Below are 14,926 nucleotides of genomic sequence, written 5' to 3'. Positions count from 1 at the left end.
GCTGATCACATTTCACTCCAACACAAACTTTCTCTCTCTTCTCACCTCTGCACCATGTCCCATTTCTGTCGGGACCCCCCTTTATATATGGCAAAGACTCTTCCTTTTGCTTTTCTTTCTCTCTCTCCTCTCTTCATTTCAAACCCAAAAATCTCTCACTTGTGTCTCTATCAGAAAGTGATTGGCCACAAAACAAGGACTTTACTTCATTACACTTCAAACTCACTTTCTGTGTATTTTTTTTTTCTTTCACATTCATATTCTCTTCTTCAGTTTCATTTCAATGGTTTTCTTGAGTAACGTGCCACTTTTCTTCATGTTTTTGTTTATGTTGATTGTATGTTTCACTTGGTTTCCTCTTTTGGCTCATAAGGGTCATATTTTTGTTTAACTCTGCTTCATACTTGTTCTTATTAACAAAAACCCTTTTTGTAAAGAAGGGTTTTTTATCACTTTTTTTAAGGTTTTTTTTGGTGGGGTTTCTTAGTTTCTTTTGTTTGTTAATGATTTTGTAACTATTCACATGGATCCCATGATGTTGGTTTTTTAAGGTAATGTTTGATTATAGAAATTAGTGTTTTTGTGTGTGTGTGTGTGTGTTGGGATGGAGTGCATTGGAAAGTGGGAGAGAGGTATGAGTGAATGTAATAATGGGTTTGGGGAAATTGAGGATGGGGACTCTGAGTTAGGGTTCAATGTGTCTGTGTGATTGCTAAAAATTGTGTCTTTATAAAGAGGAAAAAAAAGGGTATATCTTGTGTGTTATGAAGCTTTCAACATCAGGAATGAGTCAGCAGGGTCATGAAGGTATCATTTCCTTTTCTCTCTTATGTTTTTTTTTGTGAACTAGTATCATCTGCGTGCAATTGCAGAAATTAATCCCTCGAGCGAATTTTAGTATAGATTAATCCCTCGAGCGAATTTTATACATGTAGATTTGTAGATGAATATTGAATAGTATGTCTGACCCTATTCTGAGCTCCTTGTTGGGGGGGTCTGCTGTAAGTTTTATACATGTAGTAGAATTGTAGATGAATATTGAATAGTATGTGACTATGTGTCACTTTCAAAACCCCCTTTTGTTTATGTTTCAATATCATTGTTGTTTCCTTTTTTGTATGAGATAATTTGATGTGTGAAATAATAGGAGGGGAGAAGAAGTGTTTGAATTCTGAGCTATGGCATGCATGTGCGGGTCCCTTAGTTTCTCTACCAACTTCAGGGACTCGTGTGGTTTACTTCCCTCAAGGTCATAGTGAGCAGGTACTATTTTAAACTCTATTTCCTACTACAACTCCTTATTGTTTCAGTGTTGTGTAGTTTTGCATGCTACGAGTGATACATAACTTTTCTTGCAAACTTTGGTTTGAAAGAGACTCAAATGTGGCAGTTTCTTTTTGTTGTTGCTATTGGAAGTTGTTGAGCTGAACTTTTGCTAAACAATGATTCTAGGTTTCTGCCACAACCAACAGAGAAATTGATGGACAAATTCCGAATTATCCTAGCTTGCCGCCTCAGTTGATATGCCAACTTCATAATGTTACAATGCATGTGAGTACAATATTTATATCTTCATTGTAGTTATGATAGCTGTTAGTTAGTTTTATCTCCAACAGAAGTGAATGAATTCAGTTAACTAGAGCTTGTGTTAATTTTCAGGCAGATGTTGAAACAGATGAAGTGTATGCTCAGATGACGCTACAGCCGTTGACTCCGGTACGTTATCCTTTTTATTCTTCTATAGGTTGTTTTCTTCGTGTAATGAGAGGTTTTTTTGAAGACGTGTTTGTTATTGTGCTTGTAGCAAGAGCAGAAAGATACGTTTCTTCCTATGGAATTAGGGATTCCAAGTAAGCAGCCTACAAATTATTTTTGCAAGACATTGACGGCGAGTGATACAAGCACACATGGAGGGTTCTCTGTTCCTCGTCGTGCAGCTGAGAAAGTTTTTCCTCCATTGGTAGTGTCCGTGATTTTGTTTTCCTTTCTGTTTGATTCTAGTTTGATATGGATATATTTCTCTTTCTATTTGGGTTGTGCAGGATTTCTCACAGCAACCTCCTGCTCAAGAACTAATTGCTAGGGATCTCCATGATGTTGAGTGGAAGTTTCGACATATTTTTCGGGGTTAGTTTCTATTTCATTGTTGACTCCATATATGTTACAGTATCTTGTTAGTTTGGTTATGTTGAAGTTTTATAGTTTCACTGTATGCGGACTTTCCATGGCACTTCACACAACAAAAAACTCACCCATATTATGTGGTCAACAACTTGTTTTTTATGTTCAGTTGTAACTTTACTTGAGTTGTAGCTTGAGACTTGCTTATGCAATCGTATTGCAGTTTAATTAAATGTTAGTTGAGGTGATGTTAGTTGTGATTTTAAGCTTATTTGCTTGTTCATGTCGTTTTATATGCATGATCTATATATTTGAATTTGATTTATATTTGGGTATTCCCATCCTAGGTAGGATCTTGATCTTGACTAGCTTGATCTCTTACGCACAAATTAAGACAATTTTATATTGGAACCTTCGCCAGAATCCTGATGCGCAATTAATTTAGTAAAGTTAGTAGTCACTGGTGTCTGGCATACCATTAATGACTTTAAGGTCTGGGAAGCCTCCTTTTTACACATATATTATCATCGTTTACATATAACTTAGTGTCCCACATAGGTCACTCGGTTGGTGAGCTAAGGGATAAAGGGGTTTGAGAAGGAGGTCCAGGTTTTAAACCCTGGAAACTACCATAGCCACCATCTTACCAACTTTTGCCTATAAAAAAGGATACATTTAACTTGGTACTTGTGAGAAAGTTTCTGTTATAGCTATCATGAATATTCTGAATATGTACGAGCAAAAGTCATAAGCTCCAAAATTACAACTATAGTAAGTTATCAGCTTGCTCATTATCAGCTGTCCTTAAAATTGTGACCATCGGTGATTGTGGCTGTTATCTGCTAACATCAAATATCAATCAAACCGTTATGAAAAAATGGTGCAGTGACATAATTAGATCTCTCAAGCTTGTGTCCCATGAGAAACATGAATAGTACCCAAACATAAGTGATATTAACATGTTTTTTAACCAAATCAATAGGCTTAATATGGCACTTTGCAGTTATAATTTGAAAACATAATGCTAGCGTAAGAAATTAGTGCATATTTTGGATTGACAATGAGTTTGGCTAAGTCACGGTAGCACCGTGATTTTCATCTCCAAAAAGTAGTTTTTGCTAAAATTACAGTATCCCACTGCGATCCTGCCAAACTCACTGCCAATCCAAATAATAGTCACATAATTCACCACACCCCTAGGGAACTGCAAACCAATTCACGGTACTTTTAACGTATTGGTTTGCACTAATTTGTTGACAGTTCACACAAAACCGAGCACCGGATAGAGAAAGCAATATGCAGTTATATTGAGCTAAAAATAGCTCAGAAAAAGAAAACATAGTATAGATGATTTTTTTTTTTAACTGCATTGGAAAATGGCCACTTTTAATAAGCGTTGGAACACTGGGACCACATGTGCATTGCATTAACATTTGGTTTGCACACTTAGAACTACAGTCAACACAACTTATTTATAGCCCATTTCCCTCTTGGTTGCTTGCCAAACTTTCTGATGTGGGACTTAACTGTTTGTTCTAAAAAACTACAAAATTCCTTAAAACACCATCAGGAACAGAATGTAGGCATCATCATAAATAACTACACTGCTTTTTTTAGCAAAACTGTACTTTATCTTTTATTATTTTACTTATTTCTTTAAAAATAGAGAACTAATTTCTAAAATTAATTGACAATTTTTATTAAAAACACTATCAGTATATCATATTATAAATCATTAATAGACAGGAGAATAGTGCTTTTAATATTATTGTTAGCAAATTATGTTTGTCAGTTAATTTTTATTGATAGTTTTAATATTTATCATCATTTATTTTGTTGTTTGTGACCAAATATTTTTTTTATTCATTGTGTACTGATTAGTATATTAGAACGTACGACTAACTGAAATAGTGTACCAACTATGTATGCTCCCACATACCTAATACTTTGATTGAGGGTTGCGTACTGCGTAGCCTTACCACGTACCAAAGTGAATTGCAAACCAGGTGACTTTTTACTACGTGTTTGAAGAAGGTATACACAACTTTAGAATCATTCAAACTGAATCCTATCTGATATGAAGTGAAATGGTTCTGTTCGGAAAGTCTGTTGGTGAAATTATTCTGTTAGGAAATTGGTCATATGTAAAAGGATTGATTCAAATCCTTTTAGATTATAATGATTTACCATATAAAAAACACAAGATAGTTGAGTTACTGGCTTTGCCACTTCTTGGCTAACGTTACACTGCCAATAATCTCTCAACGTGAGGTCAAATCAATCCGTGAAAGTTGAGTTCTATTTCATAGAAGGTCAAGTAAACTTCTAAGTCACCTGATAGAAAAGTTTAGCAAACACAACTTATGGGTTCACTGGTCTCCGTTGCCAGTGTTGGTAGATTTTATTTGGTACCTTAGTGGAACTTCTATGTGTCAATTATCTCACAAATTTTGTTGCATTGCACATAATTTTTACTACATAATTTTGTTAGAAAACAGATATCGGATGTAATGACTACTTACTTCAAAAAGAAGCTTTTGGTTTTCTACCATCGTTTATAATTTACTTTAGTGAATAGTGAGTTTTCCCTTTTTCCTGGTTCAAAGTTGGTGTTTCCATTATAAAACAGAAACACAACACTAGGCAATTATTTTTCTTTTTCTTTTTAATTTAGGGCTGCTATGCCTAAGTCATTATGAATAATACTCATATTTGACTTGAGATTGTTAGCTTGATTGTAATTTATGCGTGATATGATATGTGTATTGCTTCCTTATCATTTCAGGACAGCCAAAACGACACCTTCTTACCACAGGCTGGAGCGTATTTGTTAGTGCAAAAAGACTAGTAGCTGGAGATTCTGTGCTTTTCATTTGGTATACATTCTGTTCCACCTTTCTGAATACTTTTTATTCCTCATCAATGGTGCAAACTGCTTGTTTATTGTTATTATCTGTATTTTCATTGATAGGAATGAAAAGAATCAGCTTCTTTTGGGAATACGTCGTGCCAGTAGGCCACAAACTGTTATGCCATCATCAGTTCTTTCAAGTGATAGCATGCACATTGGACTTCTTGCAGCTGCAGCACATGCTGCAGCAACTAATAGCTGTTTTACGGTGTTCTTTAATCCAAGGTTGTGTTTGTTTTCTAAATTTATATTTTTGATACTTATTTGTAAGAAATCATAACTTATCTTTTGAAACCTACATCATGGGCAGGGCTAGTCCATCCGAGTTCGTCATACCACTCTCCAAATATATCAAAGCTGTGTACCATACACGCGTTTCCGTCGGCATGCGTTTCAGGATGCTTTTTGAGACTGAAGAATCAAGTGTCCGCAGGTACTTGTTGCCATCATTTATTTTTTCTCTGAACGTATATTGATTTGGTTTGCATTGTAGAGATAATTTTGTTAGGATTATCGTAGTTATATTTATAGATGTGTAGTATGACAGAAGCTATGCCTTTTAAAATTGCCAATGTATTGTGAGGTTGATGTTGATATCTGCATCTATACTCTCTAAGGAGGCAAGTTTATTGATAACTGGATTTATGGTTATAAGGTATATCGTTTAATAGTTACTCCCTCCGTCCCAGAATATCTGGCCCAATTTGGTTTTTCACACAGATTAAGAAAAATGTATAAATAAAGAGGAAAGTGGAATATATTGTATTGGGAATGATGAAAGTAGTATTAATTAGAGTTATATTGTATTGGGAATGATGAAAGTTGTATTGAAAATTGAAATGGGTCAGTTATTTTGGGACACTTTTTTTTAGTAAATGGGTCAGATATTCCGGGACGGAGGGAGTATTTGGTAGGATAATCATAAACGTGTATTACATAAGTTATGCCTTTTGAAATTGTTTTATTTTATTGAGATTGATTGATGTGGCATCTACACTACATCTATGTTCTCTAAGGTGGTAAATTTAACTTGGATTTAAGGTCATTAAATAGATCCACCAGGCTACTGTTTGATTTTTGTTTTGAAAAATTGGTATCCGGTCCAAGAACCGACTAATCCAAGGGACCGATCCCACAAGGCTACTGGTTAATTAACTGGAAAGAGAGCATTTGCTCATATTTGTTTTTTATCACCTTTAAATTTTGGGATCTGAGAAGAGCTAAAAAGGTTAGCAGTTACCACCTGAAGGTAGTCAAAATAGATACCAACCTGCTAAGTGCCATTGTCTTGTACTGTGCCTTTGCCTGTGTTACATGTTTTGTTTATGGGATGCGAGCCTCTTACTGTGGCTCCAAAAAAACTTAGGATTTGAATTTAGTACCTGTAATTGACAGTGGGTTTTGATGAATCTGCTATGGAAACCACAGCACTATTCTAGTTTGATATCCAAGCAATAGCGACCGCTATTCTTCCGGTTTCTGCTAGTTCATGCAGCCGAAATACCGAAAAAAACAATTTTTAAGGTTTTTAAAAATAATAAAACAGAAGAATCTGCATGTGTGCCAATCGTGACCTAATTTTTAAGAGAAGTGCTAGCAACACTCTCTAACACTCTTTTATTGGTTAAAATTTATGTGGGTCCCATATAAATTTAGCAGGATCAATATGAATTTTAACCAATAAAAGAAAGCGTGTTAAAAAATGTAAGTAAAAGGGCGTGTTGCTAGCATTATTATTTTTATAATAGAAAAACTAGAGTTACGGAACATTACTCCTACATTCACCTTGGTATGTAAATTTCAATATATAAGCCATGTACTGCCTCAATTTCCTTTTTTATTTGTATGCAGCATACCTTTTTTTGACATATAATTGACTTATTCAACTGCTATGCGGCTTCCTTTAGTTTTCCACAACGCTATCTGCTATTTCAATTAGTCGAATTTTGGCATTCCTCTATTTTCTGCAATCCGTTATTGACACTTGACAGCACAATACTATAATCCCTCTACTTATGCATGTGCCACCTTGTTTGTGCAGGTACATGGGTACTATAACTAGCATAAGTGACATGGATCCTGTTCGGTGGCCAAATTCTCATTGGAGGTCTGTTAAGGTAAGTAAGATCATCACAATGTAATAGATAAAATTGGATAGCAGTTTATATGAAAATGTTCCTTCGAAACATAAGACTAAGGGAGAATGTTAGTACAATGGTAACTTTGCTGTCTTGGGACTTTGAGCTCTAGTCATGACGTGGCCTGTCTTTGATAAATAAACCTTTCAAAAACACTTGAAATCTCTAATCCTTTTTCATTAAGTTTACTTTTGTATTCCTTTTCATCCTTAAACCATGAGGTTTTTTGTAATTTGTTTGGATCACTACCTGCATATTTCTGTAATCTTAGTTCACCTTCTCGATCAACTAGTTATTTTCTTTTTACATAACCTGGAATACAGCAACACAAATCATGTTCAAATTCAATAGGTTTTTTAGTTCACCTTCTTGACTAGGTTTTAATGGTTCAAGGTTTCAGCGTAATTTGTATTCCATATATTAGAAAGGTCTTAGTGAATTTCATTAAAAGTTTTAACCTGTTTATCTTGTTTCATCCATTGTGCATAGGTTGGTTGGGATGAATCGACAGCTGGGGAGAGACAGCCACGGGTATCGTTATGGGAAATTGAGCCCTTAACTACATTTCCAATGTATCCATCACTATTTCCCCTTAGATTGAAACGACCATGGCATCCTGGCACTTCTTCTTTTCTTGGTACATATTTTTAATATTTTTTTATTTGCTTATCTTGCTTTTAACTATGATCTGCATTGTAGAATCAGTGTTTAAGTCTGTCGCATGAATTTTTTTTACGATTCATATTTCCTCCTTTCATCGTGTCCAAAACCTAAGGGCATTAAATTTCCTTATGTTCATCTACATTTAATTTTCCTAGTGTCTCCTACCCCCTCATTATGAAAGTTGGCTGTGGTGGTTTTGAGGACACACTTCTTTTGTCTCCTTTCTTTACAAAGGATGTTGTTACAGATGGCAGAGATGAGGCAACTAATGGACTGATGTGGATGCGAGGCGGTCCTGGAGACCATGGTCTTAACTCCATGAATTTTCAAGGTGCTGGATTGTTGCCCTGGATGCAGCCAAGACTCGATCCAACTTTGCTAGGAAATGATCATAATCAGCAATACCAAGCCATGTTGGCTGCTGCTGGTTTGCAGAACCAAGGGAATGTAGATCTATTAAGGCAACAGATGATGAATTTTCAACAGCCTTTCAACTATCAACAATCAGGAAACCTCAGTCCTATGCAGCTTCAGCAACAGCAAGCAATTCAACAATCCGTATCGACTAATAATATCATGCAACCACAAGGCCAAGGGTTAGCGGAGAATCTTTCTCAGCACATCCTTCAGAAATCGCACAACAATCGTGAAAACCAAACACAGCAACAAAGTTATCAAGATTCAGTTTTAATTCAAGGTGATCCGCTCCATCAGAAGCAACACTCTAGTTTGCCTTCACCGTCATACTCAAAACCAGATTTCATAGATTCAGGCATGAAGTTTGCTGCTTCGGTTTCACCGGGTCAAAACATGCTTGGTTCACTTTCTTCTGAAGGGAGTGGCAATCTGTTGAATTTATCCAGAAGTGGTCATTCTATGCTGACTGAACATTCACCTCAACAATCATGGGCCTCAAAGTATTCACCTTCGCAGGTCGATGCCATTGGAAATTCGATGTCGCATGTGCAGTATTCCGGAAGAGATACATCAATCGTACAACCACATGGCAACTCAGATGCCCAAAATTCTGTTCTGTTTGGGGTCAATATCGATTCGTCTGGCCTTCTGCTCCCTACCACTGTCCCCCGTTATACTACTGCATCAGCTCATGCCGATGCATCGACAATGCCGCTAGGGGAATCTAGTTTCCAGGGTTCTCCATATCCTTGCATGCAAGATTCATCGGAGTTGTTGCAAAGTGCAGGGCAAGTTGATGCGCAAAACCAGACACCGATATTTGTGAAGGTCTTATTCATATATATTATTATTACCTGCCGGCTTTTTCAGCCTTTCTTTTATTTAAAATTAATTGATTGTTTAGTTTTATCTTTTTCACAGGTATACAAATCAGGTTCAGTAGGGCGCTCACTTGACATCTCGCGGTTCAACAGCTATCACGAGCTGCGGGAGGAGTTGGCTCAGATGTTTGGAATTGAGGGGAAATTTGAAGATCCTCTTAGATCAGGCTGGCAGCTTGTATTTGTCGACAGGGAGAACGATGTTCTTCTCCTTGGAGACGATCCGTGGGAGTAAGTATAGATTTCAAATTATACAATAGTACTTCCTCTGTCTCGTATTAAGTGCCACATTCAATATATTTGTGTCCAATATTATGTCATCTCTTCACTAATATACCCTTATTTTTTGTATATTAACCAATCCAACTATTCCACTAACTACTATTAATAAGAGTAGTTTAGTAAATGAAGCTTATTTTAGCATAAAAATTAGTACATTTAGTGATTTTCTTAAAAAATGTGCATAACCTTATTATATGCGCTTAACACGAGACAGAGGCATATTCTATGCTATAGGTAATTATTTATTTCAAATGACTAAAGTTTTGACATTTTGTTGTTTGGTTATTGGATAATCTCTTGTAGATCATTTGTCAATAATGTTTGGTATATCAAAATACTTTCTCCTGAAGATATTCAGAAAATGGGAGAAGAAGCCATAGAATCCCTTGGTCCAAGTTCTGGACAAAGGATGAACAACGCTGGTGCAGAATCTCACGACATTGTTTCTGGACTACCATCATTAGGCTCACTTGAATACTGAGATAATATCATAAAGCATTCCTTCAGATCCCACGGTCAAATCGACAACTACTATTATTACTACTACTATCGCGTATTTGTTACTTATGTTTGAGCACCACATATCAACCTTGCATATTCTGAATATACTATGTATTGTCTATTCCATGTTTACTATTATTATTTGTATCAGGATTGTTGAAATTATCGCAAAAGAAAGACGAAAAACTTGGGGCAAACTTTTGGACCAATTTGTAAACTTGTGTGCCAAAAGCAGAAATATGGTGTTACTGCTATTGTTGTAGCATTTGGTTAAATCTTGCATGAATTGTACAGTTAGAAATCTAGGAAGTATGAGTAGTGTAGTTATCTCAATATTTATATGCTTCCCACACGAGTAGTCGAAATTTCTTTCACTTCATTGTAGGATTTTACGTTGTTATTCCAACGACCCAACATTTCACTGATTTTAAACTTAACATCTTCCTACAAAGAATCTCTTAAATGTTTTGCACCAAATATTAAAGTGGTTATTTATAGGAGTTGTGAAGATATATAGAGAACCAACTCGTAAAGCTATCTGTAAAATTAGTTTTCTAATTTACCCTTCATTTTATCACAAGTACCTTATATAAAACTAAGTTAATATTCCTTTCAAAAAAAAAAAAAACTAAGTTAATATTATATTTTGTGTAAGCTTTTGCTAATTTTATTTTGATTTATTTTTAAAACAACTCATGATGAGCTACCATTTATTCTTTTGAGTTGAAAAAAACAAACAACCTATCTATAATTGTTTAGCCAGTTGTAATTTATATCCTAACAAGACCAAACACAGTCATTTTAAAAGCACATACATCAACATTCAACAAGACCAAACACAATATTTTTTCTCATCATCATTTTAAAGCATACATTAATGTATTGGCCATAGAATAAGCTACCAGCACATACAAAGGTACACCATATTCCAACTAGTTTTATTTAGTAGAATACATGAAATTTGAAACTTGCACATAACAATTCTCTAAACATATACTTTTCAATACAAGTCCAAGTTCAACTTGAGGGTTCCGTGAAGGTGAAAATCCACAAATGTCAAGCATGATTTTAGGAACACTACTCTCTACGCTTCAAAAACTTCTCTTTTTTGCAAGTGCCGTTGGCCGAGCGGCACGTAACTAACGTTCATCTCTCCAGCGGTAGTTAAATGTCATTCGATACTTTTTAGTTCGGTTCAATTACTTTTTAAATCGGCTTAACTGATTTAAAAAGTCTCTCGAACGGCTATTAACTGGTGTAGGAAATATTTTGATCTTTTAGGGATGGCCGAGAAAAAATGGAAGCCTAAAGAGTAATTTTCTGATTTTAGCATGAAATTATTGGAAGAAGAGATATTGTGTGCAAAACCGGTCAACGGGATGATTGAGTATTCAAGCAGTCAATATCCTCTTCATTTTTAACCCTCCATCTTTCCCATCGCTAAAGTTTTGAGAATATAAATACAATAATGTGATGCTTGGTGGGTTAAATTATTTAATATATATTTCAAAACACTTCAAAATTGTAGTAATGAAGAGGAAAAATAAAGAGGATCACCACCACTCCAATAAAAAGGCATTCAAGAATGGTTCATGATTGACTTTGAATTTCATAAAGCAACTCATGATTCATACTTGTATCATGGTGACAAACTATTAACGTCTCAGTTTTCGATCCATTGGGGCCACCAATGATACCATGTAAATGGTTGTTGCATGCACTTGGTGGAAATTGAAACAACATTTCCCAAATTTAATCTACGACACATCACAACATTGTCTAACTCATTTCACTTCCTCCGCCACATATTGGTCTTGATTTAAGTAAGACAAAAGTACTTAAAATTACCTTAATCTATGTGGTTCCAAAATATGAAATGACATGATGAATTACTGATTCCAAGGATGATACACAATGTTTGTGTTTTTGATAGAACGAGTGTTAGCCAAGATCATTTTTTTCCAGGGTAGATGACATGTTCAAAAAAGAGTGTAGATTATTAATTGGTTTATTTCTTGAGTTCTGATCGATGTTAATGTTATTAGTTTTGCCATCTACCACATTAAAGAGCAAAATGATTCATAAGTTATGATATATACTACGTATAATCTTACCATGAGGCACCACTTCATATTTGATATCTGACATTGTAATTAATATAATATCTAATACTATAGTAGTATTTAAAAAAGTAAAAAAAAAAAAAAATTCAAAGGTAAAATGGTTAAAAATTAATCGTCATAAAAGAGTAGAAATATATTTCATATTATCATATGAGAAAGCCTTGGGCAAAAGAGTGTTTGGCCAAATAGATTGTCAGTAATGTTATGCCAATGGTGGTGGTGATGTACCAATTCCCTCCCAAGTTCATGCCGCAAAAATTAACATCCACTTATATCTCATGTAAGAAAATGTTTATCGTAATTTTTCTTGTTCCATGATAAGAATAAGCCACATATTTTGCCATGTATTAATTATTAAAATTACTTTAGATCATATACATTGGAGCTATCTTACTTGAATGCTTAAATGAGTCCCTCTTACACACATCATTCATTTAATATGGTATAATTTTTTTTTAACTCAAAATACGTAATAAATACTCAATTTCTCCAACCCAGGGCACCTTAATTTTTTTTTTACTATTATTGTAACAGCCCGGTGGGCCCCTCGCAAGGCACTGCACCCACCGCACTACCATACTAGTGTTTTTGCCTCCCGTGGGAATCGAACCTAGTACCTGGGGATAAGTACTACTTCAATGCATTCCCACTACCAATTGAGCTACTAGCTCAATTGGTAGTAGGAATGCATTGAAGTAGTACTTATCTCCAGGTACTAGGTTCGATTCCCACGGGAGGCAAAAACACTAGTATGGTGAGGGGGCTAGTGATTAAGCTTGTGAGTAACAGTGCAGTGCGGTGGGTGCAGTGCCTTGCGAGGGGAGTAGTAACTCGTAACAGTGGGTGCAGTGCCTTGCGAGGGGAGTAGTAACTCGTAACAGTGGGTGCAGTGCCTTGCGAGGGGAGTAGTAACTCTAAATCATGATTTCAACAGTTCGCAATACCCTCGTGAGTTTTTTGTCACTGGCAATAGCATCACTGTTATTTTATTAAAATTTAATGTCATATGCCCACAAAAAATAAAGAGAGATAATCATCATTATTTTTAAGCACCCAAAAATATAAGTGGTCAGGCTAGTGTAGAAAACTCCATTGGCTGGTTATAGTGATGAGCATAGAAAACATAGTGGGGGTGAGTGTTAATGTCCATTTTAAATAAATGCACAAAAGTAGGGGATGAGATTGTCTCCTGTGGTTTTCTCTCATGTGTAATCCAGACCCTTCATTAAATAAGTGAGATAATGTGTTTGTAATATCAAAAAAGGAGAGAGAGTGTGATTAAAGGTGGATAGTGGGACACTTCAGAAAACAGGAGGGATCTCCACCGGAGAGGATCCACTCCCCAAAAGTAGTTAAATCTGCACTGCAAAGCTTGTGTGGTAGGTACTGGTGTTGTCTCCAAGAGTTATCTAACCTTCTGTGCTGGTCATTTGAAAAGAAAAAATAAACTTGTGTGTATTTGGCATCCATGCACCATAGTTACAATCTCCGAAGTTCGTGGTATATTTTTTCACGATGATCATAGTCCTATACATACTAGGTACACTAGCATGTGAAACTCATACTTTATTTAATGAATGATAGATAGACATCTTAATGTGTACACCTTTTGTACCACTGTGAAAAATTTCAGTTAATTAAATATGGTATGTGTGACCATATTTTTTAAGTTGTGTGACCACTAGTTTTCCAGAATTTATTTGGTTAACAAAGTGGAAAAGAATTTATTAAGTTGATGTTCTATGCTGTGAGGGTTTTTAGTAATTTTATTTCAGTTACTTTAAAAATAAGGTATGATAAGAAATATAACTCAGCCTAATTTCAAACCTAACTATGACTAATATATTTTCAACCACAACTAAGTCATATGATGAAGTCCATATATAAACAAGAGATATCCAACACAATTTTTTTCCTTCTCATTCAAACATACATCAGTGCACTAGCTACATGATATCCGGTTCTAGCCATAAGATACCAGGCTACCAGCACATGCAAACATACACAACATGATTGGAACTAACTAGTTTTATTTGAGATACAAAGATATTTGCACATCACATTTCTCAATACAAAACATAGACAACTTAAAATGTAAGACCAGTTTAAACATGAGGGTTCCATGAAGTTGGAAAATCCTCATATTTCGAACATGGTTTTAGCATGAAGTTATTGAATGAGATATGATGTGCAAAGCTAGTTAGCATTTACATGACACAAGGATGATCATCAAATCGATTAGGTACCCAAGCAGCAGCCTTATTGCCGATGAAATGGCAAACAGGAACGGTTCCAGGATCGACCTTGAGAGCTTCATAGAGAAGCTCAGGATTCATACCTCTTGTATCATGGTGGCAAACTGTTAATGCATTAACTTTAGTTCCATCAGAGGCTGCCAATGAGACCATGTAAGCGGTTGTTGCTTGCACTTGGTGGCAGTTGAATACAACTTTTTCGAAATTCAGTCTATGACACATCACTGCATTGTCTCCAACTCTTTTCACTTCTTCAACCACATATCTATATAATATAAATTTACCACCTATTCCAAGGCCTCTTCTCTTCTTTTCTTGACAAGTGTCACCATTTTTAAAGGTTTTAGAGTTTCATTCAACCAACGACATGTGGCGCTCTAATCTTCTTCTATTCTAATTTTTATTTATGGAAATGTTATAATTCAATGTTTTTTTTGGAAGACCACTTAATTAGTGTTATTATATGTTATTTTTTTTATGGAAATGTTACTATATTATTTGTCTAATCGTGCAATGTAGTGTTTAGTTATCATATATTTTATAGTTGGTATTAAGGAATGAAATACATGCAGATTAAATAAAAAATATCGTTGAATATAAAAGGTTAACCCACGCTGATATTTATCCTTGTGCC

At 35.3% G+C, this 14,926-nt stretch overlaps 1 protein-coding gene across 1 annotated transcript; it reads left to right on the top strand.

Moving 5' to 3' along the window:
* The first annotated feature begins 218 nt into the window (after window positions 1-218).
* LOC146923593 (auxin response factor 8-like) lies at window positions 219-10,189 on the top strand. Its single transcript, XM_085708758.1, has 14 exons — window positions 219-807; window positions 1,148-1,263; window positions 1,453-1,551; window positions 1,660-1,716; window positions 1,805-1,960; window positions 2,043-2,127; window positions 4,907-4,997; window positions 5,093-5,257; window positions 5,343-5,465; window positions 7,074-7,149; window positions 7,660-7,807; window positions 8,081-9,078; window positions 9,172-9,362; window positions 9,717-10,189. The coding sequence occupies exons 1-14, from the start codon at window positions 765-767 to the stop codon at window positions 9,892-9,894; spliced, it is 2,526 nt and encodes an 841-aa protein (XP_085564884.1). The 5' UTR covers window positions 219-764; the 3' UTR covers window positions 9,895-10,189.
* The last annotated feature ends 4,737 nt before the right edge of the window (window positions 10,190-14,926 follow it).

Source organism: Medicago sativa, chromosome 5, assembly GCF_051527215.1.
Source record: "Medicago sativa cultivar Bolivia chromosome 5, Bolivia_mono, whole genome shotgun sequence".
Lineage (NCBI taxonomy): Eukaryota > Viridiplantae > Streptophyta > Magnoliopsida > Fabales > Fabaceae > Medicago > Medicago sativa.
Note: the sequence above shows the minus strand (reverse complement) of the source record. Positions and strands in the feature narration are given on the sequence as shown.